The sequence below is a fragment of the Pogoniulus pusillus genome, chromosome 13, assembly GCF_015220805.1.
Source record: "Pogoniulus pusillus isolate bPogPus1 chromosome 13, bPogPus1.pri, whole genome shotgun sequence".
NCBI lineage: Eukaryota > Metazoa > Chordata > Aves > Piciformes > Lybiidae > Pogoniulus > Pogoniulus pusillus.
The window spans coordinates 24983986-25006500 of record NC_087276.1 but is presented as its reverse complement, the minus strand read 5'-3'; the positions used below and the strand labels follow the sequence as shown (position 1 = coordinate 25006500).

General features: G+C 51.6%; 2 protein-coding genes across 4 annotated transcripts in view; both read right to left on the bottom strand.

Moving 5' to 3' along the window:
* Positions 1 to 11546, bottom strand: part of FBXL18 (F-box and leucine rich repeat protein 18) — a 28291-nt gene extending 16745 nt beyond the window's left edge. The window contains exons 1-4 of one of the 2 annotated variants that reach the window (XM_064153625.1): positions 11019 to 11546; positions 9625 to 9825; positions 7207 to 8747; positions 4231 to 4449 (exon numbers count right to left, since the gene is read on the bottom strand). In XM_064153625.1, the coding sequence (XP_064009695.1) occupies positions 4231 to 4449; positions 7207 to 8747; positions 9625 to 9825; positions 11019 to 11261 (2204 nt within the window). In that variant the 5' untranslated portion in view covers positions 11262 to 11546. The remainder of the gene's footprint in view (positions 1 to 4230; positions 4450 to 7206; positions 8748 to 9624; positions 9826 to 11018) is intronic. The other variant, XM_064153624.1, reaches the window with a different exon arrangement.
* A 5273-nt stretch (positions 11547 to 16819) lies between these two features.
* On the bottom strand, positions 16820 to 21574 carry ACTB (actin beta). Of its 2 annotated transcripts, none has more exons than XM_064153623.1 (6): positions 21440 to 21574; positions 19922 to 20050; positions 19368 to 19607; positions 18420 to 18858; positions 17967 to 18148; positions 16820 to 17577 (listed from the first exon to the last, which is right to left on the bottom strand). In XM_064153623.1, exons 2-6 carry the CDS (start codon positions 20042 to 20044, stop codon positions 17434 to 17436), a joined length of 1128 nt encoding a protein of 375 aa, XP_064009693.1. In that variant the 5' UTR covers positions 20045 to 20050; positions 21440 to 21574; the 3' UTR covers positions 16820 to 17433. The 2 variants fall into 2 exon arrangements, with proteins under 2 accessions (XP_064009693.1, XP_064009692.1); XM_064153622.1 differs by having other exon boundaries at positions 19922 to 20046; positions 21440 to 21507.
* Between the last annotated feature and the right edge of the window lie 941 nt (positions 21575 to 22515).

Sequence of the window (22515 nt, the reverse complement as noted above, 5' to 3'; positions counted from 1 at the left end):
CAAACTGATCTGTCCCAAATAGCAGCAAACTTCAACCAGAAAGCTGCCCACGAGAAAACTGGGCACCCCAGGGCCTGGTTTAGAGCTGTCACAAGACTAACAGACACGAGAACAATTCTCTTTTCAAGGCAGTAGAACAGAAATACATAATACAATCCTTATTGTACAGGCAAGGGGAAGAGTTTGAGAATCAGTTCAGGCTTCAAGCCATCAGTATGATGCAGGAGATTTAATAAGCCAAGCTCCCATCACCACACCCTCTATATACATCATCTTCTAGTACAACCCTGCAGCTGAAAACAGTCTGTTCTACCCATATCAGTCCCAGTCTCTTCCATGACCCAAATCCTCCTGTGCACCCATGTCTGAAAAAGGACTGAACAGTACTAGATGGCATTTTCAAGCCCTCCCAGCTCTACCACCTGCAGCAAACTACTGGTGCATGCCTAGCTAGAGGCTTTTTCAGTTACCACTCAACATTTCTGCTCTTTTTCTGGAGACATTTGGAGAGTGGGAATCACTTTGGCCTCAGCTCCCTGCTCAAAATCAGCAATCACTTGACTGTTCTCAGCTGAAACCCTTACTGGGATTCAAGGAATATAGAACAATTCTATTGAACCATAGAATCGTTTTGGTTGGAAGAGACCTTTAAAATCATAAAGTCCAGCCATTAACCCAGCACTGCCAGGTCACCACAAAACATGCCCCTTCACAACACACCTACAAGGCTTTTCAGTCCCTTCGTGGATGGGGACTCCACCACTGCTCTGGACAGCTAGTTCCAGGGCTTGCAGGCTTTCTGAGGAAGAAATTGTTCTTTGTATCCAACCTAAACCTTCCCTGGCACAACTTGAGGCCATTTTTTCTTGTCCTATTGAAAAGAATGACCCCACAAGCAAGAAAGTGAGCAAAGAAAGGCTCAGGACAGCCTTGCCTTCCCTCCTCTTGCCTCCTCCTTAGAATCATAGAATCAACCAGGTTGGAAGAGACCTCCAAGATCATCCAGTTCAACCTAGCACCCAGCCCTATCCAGCCAACAAGACCATGGCACCAAGTGCCTCATCCAGTCTTCTCTTGAACACCTCCAGGGACAGCAACTCCACCACCTCCCTGGGCAGCCCATTCCAATGCCAATCACTCTCTCTGCCAACAACTTCCTTCTAACATCTAGCCTGAACCTGCCCTGTTGCAGCCTGAGACTGTGTCCCCTTGTTCTGTTGCTGGGTGCCTGGGAGAAGAGACCAAGCCCACCTGGATACAGCCTCCCTTCAGGTAGTTGTAGACAGCAATGAGGTCTGCTCTGAGCCTCCTCTTCTGCAGGCTGCACACCCCCAGATCCCTCAGCCTCTCCTCATAGGGTTTGTGTTCCAGGCCCCTCACCAGCTTCTTCACCCTTCTCTGGACATGTTCCAGTATCTCAACATCACTCTTTAATTGAGGAGCCCAGAACTGGGCACAGTACTCAAGGTGTGGCCTGACCAGTGTTGAGTACAAGGGAAGAACAAGCTCCCTTATCCTGCTGGCCACACTGTTCCTGATACAGGCCAGGATGCCATCGGCTCTCTTGGCCACACTGCTGGCTCATGTTCACCTACTGTTTGCCAGTACCCCCCAGTCCCTTTCTTCCTGGCTGCTCTCCAGCCACTGTCCCCTTCCTGCCCACTCTCTGTTTTTCCTGCAGACATTCCAAAAAAACCCACAAACCTCCAAAAAAAGGATAAATCACTTTGTTTTACTCTGGCACAAGGACTGATAACTTCACACTTGCTGCCCAGTGGGCTCTTCCAATTTAAAACTTGGACTAGATAGACACTGGTAGCTCATTTTCAGAGGAAGTCATGCTGTGCACATTACAGCCTTACCCACAGGTGTAAGCAGTGAACTGGCTCACACACAGGTTCTGCTGCACGTCTCTCTGCCCTCGGAGTAGCAGCCAAATGAAGTCAAGAGAAAGTCAATTCCTGACCCCCCCCATCTCAAGGGAGATTGGTGCAAGGCTGAGAATGGGATCACTGGGAAAGTCACATGGCTAAAGGCTCACTGGTGGCTCGTGGAGGACTCCAGGCTTTGCTTACACATCATTTTCTGTATTTTGCTCCTTCCATTTTATTACTAGAGACAGTCGCATGAGAACCGAATCTTTGTTGCTTAGGAGAGCATCTGCCCCCATTGCTTATCCTCCTCCTGAAGTCATAATCTTATGTGACATCAAAATCGTTTCCAGAGCCACCAATTACAATGTCACAGAGGATTATGACTTCAGGTGTAGAATTTGCAAGGGGAGCAGATGCTCTCTTCAGAAAAGAAAAAAAAAAAAAACCCAAACCAAACCAACAACAAAAAAACCCTTCAAAAGGGCCTGTTTTCAGACAAATGTCTCTATTAATATAACACAAAAGAAGAAAAATAGCCTGACAGCCAGAACCATTGCTAAATATAAAAATAGTTTTTAACATTTCCAGGAGGCACCAGCTGCTCTTTGGAAACTTCCCAGGCTTTAAATTATTAAGAAGTACTGAATGTAGCAAAAATCCATCCACGATGGAGAAAAAGGGAGAGAAAAAACTTCAGGATAGTTCAGGGGTGACCTCATTGCTGTCTACAACTACCTGAAAGGAGGTTGTAGCCAGGTAGGGGGTGGCCTCTTCTCCCAGACAACCAGCAATAGAACAAGGGGACACAGTCTCAAGTTGTGCTGGGGAAATTACAGGCTGGATGTTAGGAGGAAGTTGTTGGCAGAGAGAGTGATTTCCCGTTGGAATGGGCTGCCCAGGGAGGTGGTGGAGGCACCGCCCCTGGAGGTGTTCAAGAGAAGACTGGATGAGGCACTTAGTGCCATGGTCTAGTTGACTGGATAGGGTTGGGGGATAGGTTGGACTGGATGATCTTGGAGGTCTCTTCCAACCTGGTTGATTCTATGATTTCTGCTCAGTAAGCTGACATTAACATCTTGGCCAGCCCTGCAGTGGCACCTCAGAGGGGAGAGCACACCAAAAAAATCAAAAGCCACAAAAAGCAGGAGCTGTGGATTTTAGGTTCCTTCTAAGGATCCCTGAAACACAACTGAAATCAACCAAGAGATGTTTTTCAAGACAGGAAGCTCTGTGAAAAGGAAATTCAAAATAACCTTTGCAGCATCACAAGGAATTGACTTAGCTGTTCCCAACAACCGCTAACTCAGAAGGACGCAGAGCCTTTTAGAGGCAGCAGCAAGCTGTCTGGTGTGTGGTTTGGTAGGTAGCTAATATAGTCGTAGGCTCCTCTGGATTTGATCCGTGGAAAGAAGCCAAGTGTAATAAGTCAGTCTGAAGCTGGAGAAAGGCTGGGGGGTGGGAGGAGCACCTTTTAGGATGCAGTAATAATGCCGTGCGATTTGGAATTTTTATTAGAGCTTAACAGAGCAAAGCAACAGTAGGTGACAAAAGAAAACAGACTGAAGGCAGAGAAAAAGCCTTATAAGAAAAAAAAACCCCCACCAACCACCACAACTAACCAACCAATAATGGAAAGTCTGTTGCATGGGAAATATTTTGTAAGATGACTGCCACTATTAGATTTCAAAACGCCAGGCATCATTAAAAGCTCTCTTTTCAAATGCAGTTCACGGCTCACACACAAACGTTCCTCACCACTTGAGCCTCAGAACACTGCAAGGGGCCAAGCAAAATGCATTTAAGAACTGCCAAACGTGCAAAGGCAGTTTGTACCGATTCTCCCCACCTCGCACACATCCCACCACCCCGCCCCCAAGAAAAAAACCCTTCACAACAACCCTTTAAAGGCTTTGAATTGCACTGCCAGGAGATTATCAGTAAGTGACATTTACAAGTGATTAGAGGACAGAGAATAATCTTAGTCACTTGTGAGAAAGAAGGAAAGCTTCAAGGTCAAATCTCTCAGTACTTAAAATGTCGGCAGATGTTTTGTTTATACAAAAAAGTGTCATTTGATTTATGATGGAGCTTTTACATCCAGATCTTCAACTCAGCCAACAGAACGGCAGAGAACATGGGTGGGAATGGGATCAAAAATTCATATAATACCTTCAAATATTTCACTGATTCTCTCTTATTAAAACAAGAGGCTGGTTCAACGTGCCAAGTGGTTACACAGTACCTATTAGCTCCTTGGAACAAGTGCTCCAAGCCATACAAACCCTGGCAAGCAAGGAAACGGAGATAACTCTTCCACAGCTCCAGAAATCCCACATCAGCCTCTTTCCCTACTCACCTCCGGACAATAGATTGCTGGAGATTTCTGCAAGCAGTAAGAGATTCTCCCATAAACATGTGGCACATGATGACCTCAAGGCAGTTGGCCATGAATGACATCACTGCGTCAGACTGCAGAGTCCCACTCCGGGAGACGATGCAAAGCCGCTGGAGAGCAGAGCAGTGACTCAGTGCCTGGAAGAATTGGGCACCCGCACAGAAGTACGGCTGCTCCAGCCTGCAAGAACAAACAGAAACCAGTCAGTGGGCAAGCCACTCTTGGGCAGCTTCCAGACAAGAGGGAAAGAAGGCAGTGCCTTCATGGAGGGCTGGGGAATGCAGCAAATGGTGTCCCCCCATCACCTGTTTCACTTACAAGTGATAACCTTCTACCTGCTTGTGCCAGCGGTATGGCCAAGCAAACCCAATGCTGCCAGCTCTGAACTCTTGCTGCCAGTTGCCCAAGAAGGGTGTGATAAGGACAGCAAGAAGGCCCTAAGATGCAGAATTCCAGTGCCTGCTGGGAGTAAACCTGATTCTGCAAGTTCTGTACAAAGGAGGTTGGATAAGATGGGCCTCAGCTCTGACCAGCAGATTTATTCTGGTCTTACAACGAGCAAAGCCTGGCTTTTGCTTCCTGACATCCCTCAAGCAGCTGATGTGGATACAGGGACCTACTGCTCTACAGCACCAAACTGCTTATCTTCAGTTTACTGCCTAGAAAGAAGCAGGAATGAAAAATCCACAACACACACATGGTGTTTGTAGAACCTGAGCCTCTGAGCCAAGAGACCACAACCAGTCCTTCTCAGCCAGAGGATAGCAGGGGATGTCCCACAGGAGAATCAATCCAGCTTTTATCCTAAACACTTGGCCTAGAGAAGAGAGGCACATCACAGCCCCGAGCAGAGCAATGGAATGACATGGAAGAGCCATGCCTGACCAACAAGGGGTCAACATCTTAACTAGCAGCACAACTGGACAGCCCCCTCACACAAACCAGGGTTCTGCAGGAAGCAGAACTTGCTCGGGGCTGGTGTCACCCAGAGAGTACATCTGCTTAGTGCAGATTTACTACAGAGCCCCAGAGCACTTGGGAATCTCAGTCATTGGGTCAGCAAGGCTAAGAGCTCCAAGAAGGTTAATCCATTAGGTGGTAACAAACTGTCAGTCCCAACCCAATCTGGATAATCTCTGCACGGGCTTTTGTACCCGCGGGGGTATCTCAGCAATTTAATCCTGTTAATTGATAAATTCTGGCTTAAGAGTCTCAGCCTGAGACTGCTGGTCAGGTACCACTGCCTGAGGAGATCCTAGCAGCCCACGAGCACTTTTAATAGCTTTAAATTAACGCGAAGGAAACGAGAAACCTCTCCAATTTTTCAACAGCGTTATTAGTCCACTGCAAACTTAGGACAAAAAGCAGAGAATCTCCTGCAGCCTGGCAGTAGGTTTCTAGGTTAATCTCCGAGGCAGGACAGCCACACTTGCAGTACTGCCTCTCACTCACTAGATGACAATGTTGCTTTGGAATAGTCCCTAAACTCCTTTCTCAGCGTGGAAAATGGAGTGGGGGCGGGAGGGGAAAGGGCAGAAGCAGCAGAGCATGAGCCAAATGAAAAAGCAGCTACATTATCAGGAGGAAGTGCTAAACATTAAAATCCTCTTAAACCCATATAAAACCTGAGACTTCATTCAAGCAAGAACAGTGACAGTTCATGTGGCAACGCCTGGCTGTTACAAGGAGACACCCTTGTCCACCCTTTATTCAAGGCTCCATGCTGCCTCCCATTTTTATCACTCCTGGCCTCCATTTCAAAGTCTCTAGAAACTACAGGGTCTAGATTGAGCAAAGTAACTCTGCACACCCAAACCTCCCTCCCCGGATCTTAGCTCCTCCGTAGCTGTTCAGTCTCGTGAAGGTTAAAGATACATGCAGATAGCCCAAGCCATTAAACAACAGAATTCCCAACATGTGCCATCTGCTGGATGAGAAGCCAGCACACTCCTTGCCCATTATAAACGGGAAGCAGTGGAAAATTAAAAGTCCTGAAGTGTTTCAGTCACCCTGGCTCCCCTCACCATCTGAGTGCATCAGGAATATGCACACAAAGACTTGTCTCAGCTGATGAGCAATGATTTTAGTCACACTGCCTCTGTGATCACAGGAGTGACCTTGCTGTTACTGCTGATAGGCGTTTCAGGCCCATTTGTGAACAGATGATGACAGGGGGATTGACAAGTCTAGCAGTTTCACCAACAGAAGCTGATGTAAGGGGGGGGGGAAAGGAAAGGAAAAAAAAAAGGCATCTTTCTCAAGTAGCTACATTTGTGTTCATAGGGAGTGGTGCAAGGAAACCACCACAGTTTGTACCCTTTGTTTTCACAAGCACATTTTGGCTACTGTAAAGCTCCTTTGTGTACCTTTTAGAATCAGAACCTTGGTAGGATTGTTTAAATCCTAACAGGACAAGAACACCAAGAGGACAAACTCTAAATCTGGGATGTTTTCAATATGTTATCTAGAAAAGGAAATTAAAACAAAAACAATAAAGAGGCAAAATTTTAATATAAACCAAAGGAAGATAAGTATTTCGTTGGGAAACCTAAGGAGAAGTCAGCATTATCTGGACATTGTAGGAGTCTCTTCCTTCCTGAGAATTTAAGAGATGTGCATGTGCACAGAGGTAAAAAAGCAGCAAGAGTATGCAGGCAGAGGCTGCTAGCTCCTAAATATGCAGCATCCACTTTTCCTTATCTAAAAGGAAGGCAGTTGCCGCACAGGGTTTTTTTTTGCTCTTAAAACACTAATTAAAGGGCATACCCTGAGCCTTTGCCTTCCTGTTCTCCACGAGCCAGGAAGGAAAGTACCCGGTGCAGCTACTTCTGACCAGAACAGGAACACATGCAGATTTAACACTAGCTAAAACAAACCAGACACTCCCTTTCTGGAAACCCATCAACACAAGGGAGATGTGCAACAGCAGCCACTCACCTGAGATCTCTCAAACACTTGCAGTGTTTCAGCATGTCCATGAGAGCAGACATATAGCCCACTTTCCCCATCATGCCCAGGTTGGCCAAGGAAAGAGTCCGCAACTGCTGGCACTGCAATCCGATGCTAACCAGCCCGGAGCCAGTGAGAATATTTGGCAGTTGTGCTAAGGTGAGGCTCTGCAAGTAAGTCAGTTGGCTAATGGCAGCCACCTCTGAATCCCCCACGCTTTGTGCCCGGACACAAGGAGGCAGCGAGTTGCGAATCGCTGGCTCGTTGCGGGGCATGGCAGAGGAGAAACTGGACCCAATTATTTCCAAGGTTTCCAAAAATCGGAGGCTTCCCATCAGAGCCCAGAAGACCGAAGACTCTATCTTCTGATTTGCCTGGTCTGCTAAGTTCCTCGGACACGTCTGTATCCCAATCCGAACTTTCCTTCCAAATGTTTGGGGCACCAAATTAGACGCTGTGGGAGGCTTCTCCACGGTTGCAGCAACGTTTGTGATGGAGCAAACCGGTAGCGCTAAGGAGAGCAGGTGCTTTAGCCTGGACAGAAGCTGGCACAAGTGATTCCCTATGCTTTCTGAGCTGTGATGGTGAGCTGCAGAGAGGTTGAGGTGTCTCAGGTTGCAGCAAGACACCACCAGGCTTTCCAGAATGCTGCTGTCAATGTCATCTTCTGCTTTCCGAAACAAGGACTCCGGAGCCAGACAGTGGACACAACCACTGAGATTCAAACTGGTCAAGCTTTTAAGATCCTTCCCACCATTAATAACCCTCTGGATCAGGTGACCACCAGACAAGGTGCATCGGCTAAAGCTGAAGTAGAAAGGGTTGTTGAACTTCAAGTGTTGCAGGAGCCCAGAGCCATTAATCCAGGCTTTGGGCAATTGTAAAGCATCCAGACGTGCATTTCGAGCCATAGAGTCCAGGAGGTTTTTAGTGGCTCCTGTCTCTGCAAAGCTACCAGGGGCAGAAATAAGGAAGGCGTGAAGGTTCTCAGGCGTCCGATCACTCAGCACAGCCAAGTACAGCCTCACCACCTCCTGATTAACATAGCCAGGAGCCAGCCTGGCATAGAAGACACGGAGGTTCTGGTAATGGGGCACATTGCTCTCACCGACCATTAGCTGCCCAGAGAGCATAAAACCTTCTCGGGATCGGTCAAGGATCTCAAAGTAAAGCAGCAGCTTCTCCAGGCTCGTGCAGCAGGGAACGACCCCGTACGACGGCGTGAAAAGGGTTTGCTTCAGTTCCGAGACACGGCTGAGCGTGGCTTTGCACTCACTGCTGAGCTGGCTGGCGTCGAAGCCCGGGTTGACATCGATCGCCAGGGAGCGCAGGTGCTGGAGCGTGGACAGCATCTTTGAGAGACGGAGAGAGGTGACGTGGCACCCAGACAGGTTCAGCTTGACCAGGTTCTTGCAGCGTGTTACGTGATCGATAGTGGAGCTGGGCAGCCAATAGCACCCAGCCATGTTCAGCTGGTAAATCTCTTTTCCAATATCCCTCATCAGCTGCTTCACTTTGTCTTTGTTTACCTGCACTCAAACAAAACCACATTCAGTGAGATATATGGCAATGGTGTGGGCTGACTCAGTTTCCCACATGAAGAATGGGCAGCACTTAGATTACGTGGCTTATCCAAGGGTTTTGGGTCGCTAGCACAGTCTAAGAATTAGCATCCCACTGGCAGCTGGCTTAGGATGCCATGCTTGGGACTCCTGAGATTACACTTCCTTTAGCTGCTTACTCTGTGCAGTTCTGCATTACTGACTGTGAGGCCAAATCTGCTCAGCCACTGCTAGTCGAATGGAGGAGTATCTCCATTTCCTAACAGCAAAGCTGTTTCAGCAGGACTAGCTGCCTACAGAAACTCAGACTGAAAGAGGAATATTTCCATCTCCCTTCATCTACTTTGGAAATGAGTAAGAGAGGCTTCCCCTTGCCTGTGCTTGGTGCTACAGCCCTTCTAAAACTTATCACTCTTCATTCCCAAGCTTCATTTTTGTTATAACACATATCCAATTTCTGGCTTAAGCTGACTGCATGCCTGACAGCGCTCTGCACAAGATTTGTCTGCACAACAACACAGGAAATGTATTTTGAGAACATGATAATTCTGTACAGCCTCAGTGACAAATGGAAAGTCACATTTCCTTTCACTTCAGCTTCCAGAAGCACAGAGAACATAGTTTTCACTGACAGTATTTTATATAACTGAGGGAGCACAGAGCTGTTCTAACAAAGCATTCTGGAAAACAAATGCTTTTATAAAACAGTTTATTGTTTATTGCATTTCAGAGCTCAAGAGTGTTTCATTTATGCAAGCACACTGGAATGTTCTACTCCTTGGCATTTTGTCAGAAGTCAGTTTTGTCTTCAGAGCTAACAGAAGAAACAAGCCACTCTCCCCACCTTATAGTCTTTCTGAAGTAAAACTGTATGGGTCAGACTCTTGTCAAGGCAAAGTGTTGCAAGTTTCCTGCAGGTCCTCCTGACGTTCAGGACAAGGTCAGTGGAAGGAACATAACTGAGGATGTGCAAAAGGATCTCATCTGAGAAATCCATCAAGTTGACACCACTGTTTTCCTCTTCACTGTCCCCACTTACGATCTCCTGAGGGGAAAAAAAAAGACAAGGAAAAAAAAAGAAAGGAAGGGGGAAAAAAAAATACTGTCTCAGAAATCTCATCAAAGCTTTAGAGAAGGAAGATACTCCAAGTCTTGCAAGGATTTCTAACGTGACACAAAACAGAAACACTTCAATATTTAAGTACTTCCACCTGCATGAAGAACCCAAAAGCATTCCCTGAGAAAGCAATATGGAGGTAAGCACAAACTTCACACAAAGCCAGGCTACCTTCACTTACTGTTTTGCTGCTGGCTGCTTCAGAATGAGAACGAAAAACGTCTGTGTTCATTCCACTTCTGCCACTTACTTTGCAGTTGGAAAAGTAATCGTCCCTAATTCTTTCCAAATATGACACAGCAGCCTCTTTCTACATCTTTTCTCTAAGTGCCATCCATTTCAGCCACCTTAGGAGTTATAAAACCATACATAGAGCTAGACAGGTAGATGGAAAGAGATCCACCCACACAAAACTGCAGTCCAGTATTAGATCACTCACAGTTCTTCTGCAACAGGCATAAACCTTAACCATAGGAAGCCACACAACTGACAGCTGGGCTCCGAGGACCCTTTTCCTCCTCCACCCCACTGCCTTCCTTCAACACTGGGGTGACAAGAGGCAGCCTAAACCCACCAGTACCACCTCGATAGCAAGATAGCAGGGCGCACGCAACACCCGACGCGGCCCCCATCACTAACAGTACTACCTGGAATGAAGCTCCAATTGGCATGCATGCCACGGCACTCCCTGAAGGAAAGTGGGGAGCTGGCACCACTTCACAATTCCTGTCACCTCCCGCCACGAAAGGCAGCCAAGGGGAGGCGGCGATTTCAGTACCTGTACCCAGACCCGTTAGACGGCGGCAGGGCCGCCTCAAGGACCGGCTCCCCGAGGCCTCCCCACGCCGCCGGGCAGCCCGGGCCAAGCCTCGCAGGGAGAGGAGCCATCGGCACGCCCCGGTCGCACCGCCACCATCCGAGTCCCCTCACCATCCCCGGCTCCGGCTCCGGCCCCTTTCGCCTCTCCTCCATCCCGGAGCGAGCCCCGGCTCCCCCCACCAGCCCCAGTCCGAGGAGACGCCGGCGGAGGCTGAGTCCTGGGTAACGGCTCTCCGAGGGGTCGAGACAGAAGGGGAAGCTGAGGGCGAGAAAGAACATCCCCCCCGCCCGCTCCGGCTCACCTCTCCACAGCGGAACATGGCGACGGCTGCGCGGTCCTGCCGCCGCCGCCACCGCCTTCCCCGGGTACCGCTCAAACCAGCCGCGTCCCGGCCTGGCTCCCCGCCGGCCCGGCCGCCGCACGGCTCTTCCGGCGCTGCCATGACCCAGCTTCCGCGGCTCGCCACACCCGCGCCGCCATCTGCAGCGTGGCCTGGCGGGCGGCGGGAGGGCGCTCGGCGCCATCTGCAGAGCGGCGCCGCCATGACGGGAGTGGCGAGGCCATGCTGGGCCGCGCGGCCGCTCACAGCTCGAGTGCCTCTGGCGGAGCTCTCATCGGGGGGCGGCAGTGATCTGCGGAGACCAATTCCTAATGTTCAGTGGCTGGAGCCTGGCTCCCTCTCCTCTGTCCCAAGGCCACCGGTGCCTAGGTGTCGGGAGACAGCAGGAGGAAGGGCGAGCGGCTGCTCTGCCGCCTCCGCCCTCGGCAGCTCCCAGCCGCGGGCACAGTGCCAGGCTAACAGCTGACTCACGCCGGGCCCTCGCCCCACACACCTCTGAGTCGCCTCGGAACGCTTAAATCCGCCCTGCGAGCAGCCGCGGGGCACAGCAGTGACTCAGCGGGCGAGCCGGGGCCAGGGGGAGCCCCACCGGCTTGGTCGGACCCTGCCCCGGGCTGTTGTACAGCTCGCTGGGTTCGCGCCTTGGTTTTCCGAGGGGGTGGTGAAGCGCTCGGGAGAACGATCCTCTCCCAGTTCGTGCTGTGCACTGGGTGCTGTAGGTTGGCCACATTATGTCCCAAAGGCTGGGACTCCTCTGCTGCGAGGACAGGCCGAGAAGAATTGACAGTTGTGACGCTTCCGTGCTTGAAGATGGGGACAGGCTCTTTAGCAGCACGACAGAGTGAAGGTTTTAAGCTAAAAGAGGGGGATTTCAGGCTACACAGAAGGAAAACTTTTTTTTTTACGCTGCGAGTAATGAGACACTGGCCCAGGTTGCCCAGAGAGGTGGTAGCTGCCCCCATTTCAGGTCAGGGTGGACAACACTCTGAGCAGCCTGCTCCAGTAGCAGATGTCCCTGCTGACCACATAGGCCCTTTAAAGGTCCAACCCAAACCACTCTATGATGCATTGAAGCAGCCAGGACATGGAAGACAACACTGGCCACAAGCACTGAACAAATTGGTGCCAACAAGGGGGCTGTGTGTATCACCTCCTCCCAGGAAAACCCTAGACACAAACCTGTCAGCTCCAGCCAGCTTCACTGGTCATGCATACAACCATCACCACTCTGGGGTCTAACCAGTCTAAAGGCTCTAACTCTGGCTGTGAGGTATGACCCTTCCACTTTGCTGATGCTCAAAGGACCAGGCAGAAGTCATCCAGGACTGCTGTGAGCGCAGCCACTGCACACAGCCACGTCTGAGCTGCCTCAGCTCCTCATCCCAAATCTCAAGTACGGACAGGACTGGAGGGCTGGAATTTCCAGTTAGGTGTCCGCTGTGGGAATTTTGCTCATAGAAAATTTGTTTTAAAGATGACCCACAAAGGGAGATGAATAGGTTACTGCTTTCTCCCTGTTTGTTTGTTGCCATTTAAGGCCATGAATTAGATTAGGGGTGGACTGGGGGGGGTTCACTTAGGAATAGCAAGTGTCTCAAGTCTTGATGACCTGTTTTGCTTCTAGGCCTATGGGAAGGCTCTGAAGTTGAAGAGGAAAACCCCTCTTAGCCTTTAAATGAGAGAGCCTTACTAAGACAATCTGTACCTGCTTTGTTTGTCATGTGTTTCACTTAAACAGAAGGTGATGACATTAAATCCGGAGGCCCTTTAGTCAAGACTGACTTGTTTGACTCTGGGAAAAATACCAACCTGCCATATTTGCAGTCATCAGAGAAAGCAGAAACCATGGTGGAGGAGACCTGCATTTCCAGTGGAAATGTAAATAAAGCCATTGAGGCCCATAAGCTGGGTAGAAGCCCTGCCCAGAGACCCAGATGGAGCAGGCTGAGTTGGCATTAGCCACAGGTTACCTCCAGCCCTGGGGTATACATGGACCAGACAGCAGTTGACAGCCCTGAATAAGAACTGGGAACTGTGATAGGTGTGAGAACCTCCTGAGGAGAAATGAGGCTTGCAGCAGTTCGTAAGAGGAGCTGCTCTTGAACTCATGATCCACCAAATAAATGAGCAATGTGGTGAGGTAGTTAAATCATGGAGGTTGAATACAAGGCAGCAGCAGGACATCAGATGAGTGATAGGTGAAAAAACACACCAAATGGTGCCATTTCTCTGGGTAGTTGCTGGAAACTAAACAGCCAGTGAGAATAGGAACCCTCCCTGCTACCACTCACTTCAGGAACACTCTTCTCAGTGTGGGCACTTGGGAACCACCTGTGAAGAAGGGTTCAGTTCAGGGCTGGGGCATCCCAGGGCAGGCTTTGTTCAGTTTATGAGTAACAAAGGTTTCTCAGGCCAAAGAAGGCAGGCACAGCTCTTGCTGTCACAGTCCAGAAGGGCAAACAAACAAACAGTAGTATCAAAACAGTTTGCTCTGTGTAAGACAAATTCTCTACCTGTTCAAGGCCAGACTAACCTGGGGATATTATATTTTCCTTCTAAAAAGTAATTTCTCTCTTCTGATTCTTAAAACTGGTACAGTCTGAACATCTCATCTTTTTGTCAGCATGGCTAAAGCCCAGCTGGACTGCAGTGGCCAGAGCACTTGGTATGCTCGTGCAAACTGCTAGCTCCACCACTCTAAGTGACTTTCAGTACTTGACATGGTTTAATACCCTAAGGATGGCTAAAGTAGATTACAGATGGGTATAATATGAGTCAGGGCAGGCTCCAGATCAGCAATCCCTCTGCAAAGACCAGTTTCACAGACCAGGACTCTTCCTGCTCCAAGCACTGCTGGTACCCACAGTCCTATCCCTGAATTTGGGAAGCCCTTTGCCTGAAGCTGATGCTTTGCATCCTCAGAGGGGACTTCTGTGAGGATGCCAGTTTGGTTTGGATGCTCCTGGGACTTCTTCATGTAGCCAGCTGGCACCTCTCCTGAGGAAACACACACTTGACAACAAGAGAATGGGGCCCACCTCACAGCCATGGATTGTTTCTGGTCAACAGAGCTGAGACACTGAGGCCCTTCAGGGCCAAATCCCCAGAGCCACGACAGTCTCTTTTGCCAAGGACATCACTAATTCCTGGCGGTGGCTTGATTCCATAAGCAGCTCAACAAGGTGACTTTCCAGGTCACTAGTTAATTGCGGGTGAAGTGCCAGTGACTGTCTCTAGCAGGAGGGAAAGTTGAGAGCTCTGGGGGAAGAAAGGGTGTAAAACACTTGCTCATCTTCTTATAGCTGAGCCAACTGCCCCTGGGCAGCTAAAGGGAGGCAAGAAAGGGCTGGGTGGCTTGCAAAGAACTTCAGCCAAGTTCTGTCTCTGCAGTCAGGGAAATTCTGGTAAGTCACCACTGCTGCACCAGACAGGGGGCACATGCTCAGCCTGGCCCATGAGTGGCCATTTTAAGCCCTTTGGTCCCCCCAGTAGCCCCCTGCTATCAGTGCACTGGAAAGGAGCAGGAGGTAGACAGGAAACTGATGATTGCCTACATATCTCCTTAAGTCTTGTCCATAGCTGGTGGCTTCAAGAGCCACGATATGGCTAAAACAAGTCTACCTCCCTTGCTCTTTGAAAGAGCAAGGGGAGAACTGAGAACCCTAAAACATGATGATGGAGAAACTATGGTTAAAATGAAAATCCTTCCTCTTCCAGTGCTTGGTGTTCCTGAGAGGAAACCACCCCAAGTTCCCCCGGCTCGTCGGAGTCGGGAGCAGTGAGTAATGCTCACAGGCTTCCTTTCACGGCTCCAAATTCTTTTCTCCAGCATGTAATGGCCCAGAGGAGGAATAAACCAAGCTGTGCTGGAGCAGCCTGCAGAGGAGCTGTGCAGACCAGGGCCTCACAGTGGAGAGGCGTTGAGAAGGGTTGTGAAAGTCACAGCCTCATTTTATTAGGGGCTGGTGGCCTGGAGGAGCAAGTTAAATGAAAGGAGAAAAATCACCACGTGAAACTGTTAACTGACAGAAAGCCTCAGTAGCTGCACTCTGAAGTGTGAAAATCATCCCAGATCCCCTGTGCCCAGCCACCAGCACCAGCCCATTGCTCACACTCTCCCTATATCCACCCCTCTGCCGTGAGCTGCTCTTGGCTGTGGCATTTTGCTGCCCTGTGATTTCTCCTCACTGCCACCATCATCTCTTCTCTGTGTCTCGTCACATTTTTCCAGTCATTGGTGATTATTTTGAGGAAGGGTGAAGACAGATGGCCCATTTCCCCATTACCATCATCTCTTCTTGCCTCCTGGCCTTTTTGCTGCTCCACTCCCGCCATCTTTCTTCCCAGGAGCTGCCATTGCTTCCTCCTCACTCCATTTCCCAAAGACCTCAGGTTGTAAGCCCAGGATAGCCATGCTCTGACTTGTTTCACCTCCCGTTTTGCAAACCGGTGCTTCCAGTAAGATGTCTGCCCAGCCCAATGTCTGCATCTACATCCCTGCCAGGCTCCTACTGCATCTGGAGCAGAGGCTGGGGAGATGAAGGGCAGAAACTGGTAGGTTTGCTCAGAACATAGCAGGATGCTGGAGCAGTATCAAGCCAGGCAGAGGATTAAAGAGCCAATGGAACCTGTTCCTTGCCTTTCATCTGCTGGGAACATGACACAATCCCAGCCATTACCTCTTTAAAGACAGGTTGGAAGAGCCTTGGTCAGCCAGCACAGCTGTGAGCAAGACCCCAAGGTCTGCTCTGCCCAAGCTGGCAATGCTTAATGCTTAGTCTCACCTCACTTTACTCTCCTTAGTTCCTGATCTAGCAGCTTTGATCTTCTCTCTTTCCCTCCTTCCACATCAGCAGATTCAGCTTCTCGGATGCACAGGCTTTACTTTACCTAACAGTCTTGACTCCCAACACAGCTTTGTGAGGATCCCCACTCAAGTTCCTCCTTATCATGAAACAGGAACGTGATCCATCAGAAAAAGCTGAAGCTTCCCTGAAAGTTCAGGAGCCCAGGTGATGGGGAAAGAAGCAGCCACCCATGCAAACCTCCTTGTTGGGAGAGGCCAAGTTAGAGGCAGGTACTTGCACTGCCCACAGGGAATCCTGGAAATGTGTCACTCGAGCAAGAGCTTCCTCCCTCCCCACCCTTTTCCCAGCCCCACCCTGCCTAGCTATAACAGCCCAGTGGCCCTGCCTTCTGAAGCCCACGTGCTCCGCTCAAGACTTTGTTTCCACCTGAGTTGCTCCACCCAGCAGGCAGTCCGCCAGAACATCAATTTTCTCCCAGCCTGAACCCAGGACTCTCTCTGGGGCCAAGCCAGCAAAGATGAACTCAGGCACCCGATACAGGGAAAAGACAGACTTCCATAGGCCAGACAAAACCAAGCCTTGGCTGAGGGAGAAACCAGTTATTTTTGCAGTTATGGTACTGTACCACCACCACTTAATTCCGTCAAGCCAAAGCTGATCACACTGCACTAAGGTATTTCATGAAGTGCCAGCAGATACCCGCAAAAATCCAGCTCCTCCTTGTTCCACACACAGGTGGTATCTGGAGAGCTCCAAGCCCAGGGCAGCCTTGGAGACATATGCAGCTTTGGCAAGCTCAGCTCTTGCCCACTGTATTATCATGAGCCATCTGGCTTGGACAGCAGGCAGCACCAGTAACCACCCCCAGATAGCCAACCTGTGCAGCCTGGCGAGGCTAGATCAGAGCAGAGTAACTGTCAAGAGACAATGAACAGCCAACATCAGTCAAGCCTCTATGGTGTGCACTTTTATTTGAACTGGTCTTAAAGTCAGTGTACAGGTAGCCCCTCCCTCCCCCACATACTGGCACCACTTCTCCTAGACCCTGCAGGGGACTGTAAAGCCTTCATTCACATCTATCACTGGGGAACACAGCCTGCTTTGCTTGACAAATCGAAGAGAAAAAAAAAAGGATCAAGTGTGTTTTGTTTTTTTAAGGCGGAAAGATACAAAAAGACACTTGTTGGGTTACATAATTTACAGACAAGCAATTATAACCTAACACCAGTAACTGGCATCGTCTCCCTCCGAGCTGGGCTGCTGCCTTCACAGAGGCGAGTTAACTTCCTGTAACAATGCATTAGAACATATTTGGAATGACTATTAAAAAAAAAAAAAGAAACAAATGTACAATCAAAGTCCTCAGATGCATTGTAGAACTTTGGGGGCGTTCGCTCCGACATGTTTCGTTTTAAGACTGTTGCTGACACCTTCACCATTCCAGTTTTTTAATCCTGAGTCAAGCGCCAAAAAAAAAACAAATAAAGCCATGCCAATCTCGTCTTGTTTGATGCGCATTTATGGGTTTCATTTCGTCACGAGGGTGTGGGTGTTGGTAACAGTCCGGTTTAGAAGCATTTGCGGTGGACAATGGAGGGTCCGGATTCATCGTACTCCTGCTTGCTGATCCACATCTGCTGGAAGGTGGACAGGGAGGCCAGGATGGAGCCTCCGATCCAGACAGAGTATTTGCGCTCAGGGGGGGCAATGATCTGCAGGAGAGAGGAGGAATCGGTCAGGAACGTGGTGTGGAGCATGGAGTCACTACACGCTTGCTACCCACGCACAGCCTTGCAAGGCCAAGCTGTCTAGTTCCTTATCTAGGCTCCGCCAAGATACCACGAAGGCCAAACAGGCTTGAAGACAGCCTCACACCCCCACCACCTCCCTCGTCCCTGCTCTGCAGCCAGTATTTACACTAATCCCATTATTCAGGTGGTTGGGTGGATGCCATCTTGTCAAAGCAAGGCCATTAAGGCTGCACCAGACAGCAGTATGGTTTCTATCTCTCCTAGCAGGAGTTCAGCTTAACCCCCTCACCACCTGCTCTGTGTTTCACCATTAATAGTGGTGCCGAGAGGTTCCCCTGGCTTCATCATACCTTGATTTTCATTGTGCTGGGTGCCAGGGCTGTGATTTCCTTCTGCATCCTGTCAGCAATGCCAGGGTACATCGTGGTACCACCAGACAGCACTGTGTTGGCATACAGGTCCTTACGGATATCAACATCACACTTCATGATGGAGTTGAAGGTAGTTTCATGGATACCACAGGACTCCATACCTGTCAGGAAGAAAGAGGCTCAAGTCAGCAAGGGCTCAGACAACCAAGGAAGCTGAGAAGCTACTACGGGCAAAACCATCAGCCCCTTCTCATTGGCAACACTGCAAAGCCACAGCTCTCGACAGGGTCAACCTGAGGCCAATTAGTAAGGCAGCAAAACCCTTTCTATGAACCAGCAGTAACTCAACTTGCTGATGTGGTCTCCAGGGTCACCTTTTACAGAAAGGAACACTTTGGGGGGGTACAGGGTATCCTGAAAAATTGAACTTACCCAAGAAAGATGGCTGGAAGAGGGCCTCTGGGCACCTGAACCTCTCATTGCCAATGGTGATGACCTGGCCATCAGGGAGTTCATAGCTCTTCTCCAGGGAAGAGCTAGAGGCAGCCGTGGCCATCTCCTGCTCAAAATCCAGGGCAACATAGCACAGCTTCTCCTTGATGTCACGCACAATTTCTCTCTCAGCTGTGGTGGTGAAGCTGTAGCCTCTCTCTGTCAGGATCTTCATGAGGTAGTCCGTCAGGTCACGGCCAGCCAGATCCAGACGGAGGATGGCATGGGGGAGGGCGTAGCCTTCATAGATGGGCACAGTGTGGGTAACACCATCACCAGAGTCCATCACAATACCAGTGGTACGACCAGAGGCATACAGGGACAACACAGCCTGGATGGCTACATACATGGCTGGGGTGTTAAAGGTCTCAAACATGATCTAGGGAGACAAAAAGAAAGGGTTGAGTTAACAGCAGAAAAACAGTTCTTGCCACAGATCTATGCCAAGTCCATGCTTTATTTTTGTCCCTAGATAGGAGACTTTACACCCCCTCAAAGTCCATGCTTATCTTGCCTGGTCTCCACCCACACCTGCCAGATCAGAATCTGAGCAGGAACACCACCACAGACCCATCCACGTGTCACAGCAAGGAACAAAACAAATGCCAAGTAACTACAGTAGTCACTAAAGGGTGGTAAATGGATTAGTCTGTCTAGTCAGAAACAGCGGTTAGACAGTTGCTAGTTCAGTCTCAGAGAAAGCCAGCTTAGAAGAGCAAACAAAACCTGTCAAGGTCCAGCAAAGAGAAGACTCAGGTCAGGAAAGGAAAACCCTGTAAAGATGGCAAAAAGGGAGAAGAGTGGTGAAGGAGGAGAGAGAACAACATAGAAGAGGAGAGCTGGCCTGCAGCAGTATCTGCTGTAGCTCCAAGCTCTGATTTTACACACCTGTGTCATCTTCTCTCTGTTGGCTTTGGGGTTCAGAGGAGCCTCTGTAAGCAGCACTGGATGCTCCTCGGGGGCTACTCTCAGCTCATTGTAGAAAGTGTGGTGCCAGATCTTCTCCATGTCATCCCAGTTGGTGACAATACCGTGTTCGATGGGGTACTTCAGGGTCAGGATACCTCTTTTGCTCTGGGCTTCATCACCAACGTAACTGTCTTTCTGGCCCATACCAACCATCACACCCTGCACAAAGAACAAGAAGTAAGTACAGCTGAAGGGCAAGTCCCAAAGGGTGGATAAGCTGCTTTTCCCAAAATTTGGTCTCCAATTACTATCCCACTCAGTCAAGAAAGGCATCCGGGCAACAACTGCTTCAACACACCCTGCACAACAGCTCTGCAGGAGGCTGCATCCTCCACCCATTGTGTTGCAGCAAAGCAGCCTCTTGTGTTACAAAGACAAACAAAAAAAAAGCTTCTAAAAGCTCAGTACCCCTAGAGAACCACTTCCACCAAAACCTCCTCATTTGTATGTTAACAAGCACCCTAGTCACCTACCTGATGCCTGGGGCGACCCACGATGGATGGGAAGACAGCACGGGGAGCATCGTCCCCGGCAAAACCGGCCTTGCACATACCGGAACCATTGTCAACAACGAGTGCAGCAATATCATCATCCATGGCTAGCTGCCGAAAAAGAGAGGAGGAGACATCAGCATCTTCGATCACTCAGCCCCGTCCCCACGGCAGCAGGCAGGGAACTGGAAGGTGATGCGGCCAGGCCTTCCCCACCCATTTCCTTCCTGCCGCCTCAGCGCCGCTTCGCCCGCCGCCCGCTAGAGGGGGCGACGCCTTCCCGGCTGCGGCGCGGAGGGATTTGGGACAAAGGAAGTGCCCGCGCCCCTCGAGCTGTGACCATAAAAGGCAATGGCTGGAGCACGCCGCGCCTCGCCCGCCGCCAGCCTTCGCCGGGGGGTGGGTACCGGCGGCCACACCCACCGGGGCCAGCAAGGCGCGGCTGCCACGCCCCAGCGCCCCGCCGGCTACCAACCAGCCGGGCTTGACGCCTCACTCCGCGCCGCTCCTCTGCGGGGTACTTGTCCCGCTGCAGAGCAGTGTAGGGAGATCGAGAGCCCCGAAGGACTCGCACAGAGCCGTTGCAAAGAGCCACCTCGCCCAGACCACTAGCCAAGTGCCCGGAAGGCTCTACCTCATTCAACAGCGGCAGCACAGTGGGATTGAAGCCAGGGGGCTTATGCAATGGCCGCCGGCCCCGAGGAGGGCAAGCGCAGCTCCGGCGCCTCCGACAGTACCGGTTTAATCCGTTGCTAAGGCGCAGGGAGGAGGGGAGGTGGAAAGACAGTGGCAGCTGCCGGCACATGTGCCAGCCCCGCACAGGGTAGCCTGGGAAGTGTAGGCGCTGCCCGGAGCCGCTAGCCTGCCCGCTCAAGGGAGGCGCAGGGAGGGCTTTTCCTCTTCCCCCACCCCTCGCTCCTTTGCATGCAGCTTTTGTTCCGATGCAACCACCTCGCACTCAGAGGTGGTACCACCACCGCCACAGCCCCCCCTTCCCTTGCAAAGAAAAAGCCACACTGGTTGTGCCCGAGGGGGAACCGCGCCCCTCCTCAGTGGGGGACAACGCCCCCAGGCCCAGCCGCGCCCTGGGCCCCTCAATCCCCCCCACCAGCAGCTGAGGAAGGGGGGGGGCGCGCCGAACAGACAAAGCCCCGCGTCCCATTCCCCCCTCCTGGGGACACAATAGCCGAGCCGTCCGCTCCTCCCCGGCCGCCAGCAATCCTCTTAGGAGGCGGATTAACCCCACAGGCAGCAAGGGTGCAACCCTCCCCCCCCACTAAAAGAAACACTTCTCAAGCCACTTCTCAATCGCCATCGCCTTCTATGCTACTCCAAAATACCGCAGCGCACGGCCGGCCAGGCTCCCTCATCACACAATAGGGCGCCTCGGGAGCGGGCACGCCATCTTCTAGCAAGCTTAATTAAACTAACATAAAAATAACAGCTACTAAAGGCTGGAGGAGAGTCACACCTCCCTCAAGACCACCCGTTCCCGCTCACCTTGAGGGAGTTCGGCGGTCGGAGCCGGAGCGGGCGGCGGCGTGAGGCGACAGCGGCGGCTGGAGCGGGAGCAGAAGGGGAGGGGCGCGCGCGCGGGAAAGCAGGCAGGAGAGCTCGCGGCGGCTCCCGCCCGCCGCCGCGCGCCGCCTTTTATTGGGCCGCGGCCGCCGCCGCCTCGCCATAAAAGGAAACTTTCGGAGCGCGCCGCTCTGATTGGCCCCCCGCCGCGCCTCCCCGCCTCGCGCCGCCCCGCCCCGGCCCCGCCCCGCCCCGCCGCGCGCCGCCGCGACCCCCCGGCCCGCACCCCCGCCCCCCTCCAGCCCCCCGCCCTGCCGAGAGCAAGGAGCCTAGGACGGGGCTATGGGAGGCACATCGGCGGGTGGGTGCTGGAGGGGTAACGCAGCGCCCCCCCGCCTCGCTCTGCTGAGCTGAAGAAGGGGCTTCTTGGCCCCCACTGCTTTCCTCACACACACCGGGGGTCGCGGTGGACCGGTTAGCGCCGTGCAGGGCACGCATACACCCCCAAAGTAACCCTCACACAGAGCCGCGTGGCTGGGGTAGCACCGGCCCGTTCGCTCCCGGGCTGGGCCGCAGACCCCCCAGAAGGGGAAAGGGGGTACCCCGGGAGCACAGTGCTGCAGAACCCTCCACCCCCGAGGAGGGGTGGGGTTGGCCCCTGCCTTCCTCTGTTTGCAGCGCTGACCCTCGCCCTGGCCATAGTGAGGACCAGTGGCCTGCACCCCCTTGTGTGGGGCAAACACCAGTATCCCCCCGGTAGGTCCCAGCACAGAGCAGGATGCAGGGCCAAGTTCACTGCTGATGTCAGCAGGCGGCGGCGACACGGCTCCAGCCACCCGCTGCCAGGCCTTTGGCCCTTGAACCCGACTTGGAACGCCGGAGCCACCTCCGGGCACCGTTAGAGGCAGTGTCCCTACGGCAGCGCCGATACCCAGGAGAAGGAAGTGCTCCGCCGGCTCCAGGCAAGCAGGGGCCCTCGGTCCCTGTTCGCTATCCTGACCTGGGGCTGGCTGGGGGATACTGTGAAAGCAGCGATTTGGTCAGATCTGGGCAATGTT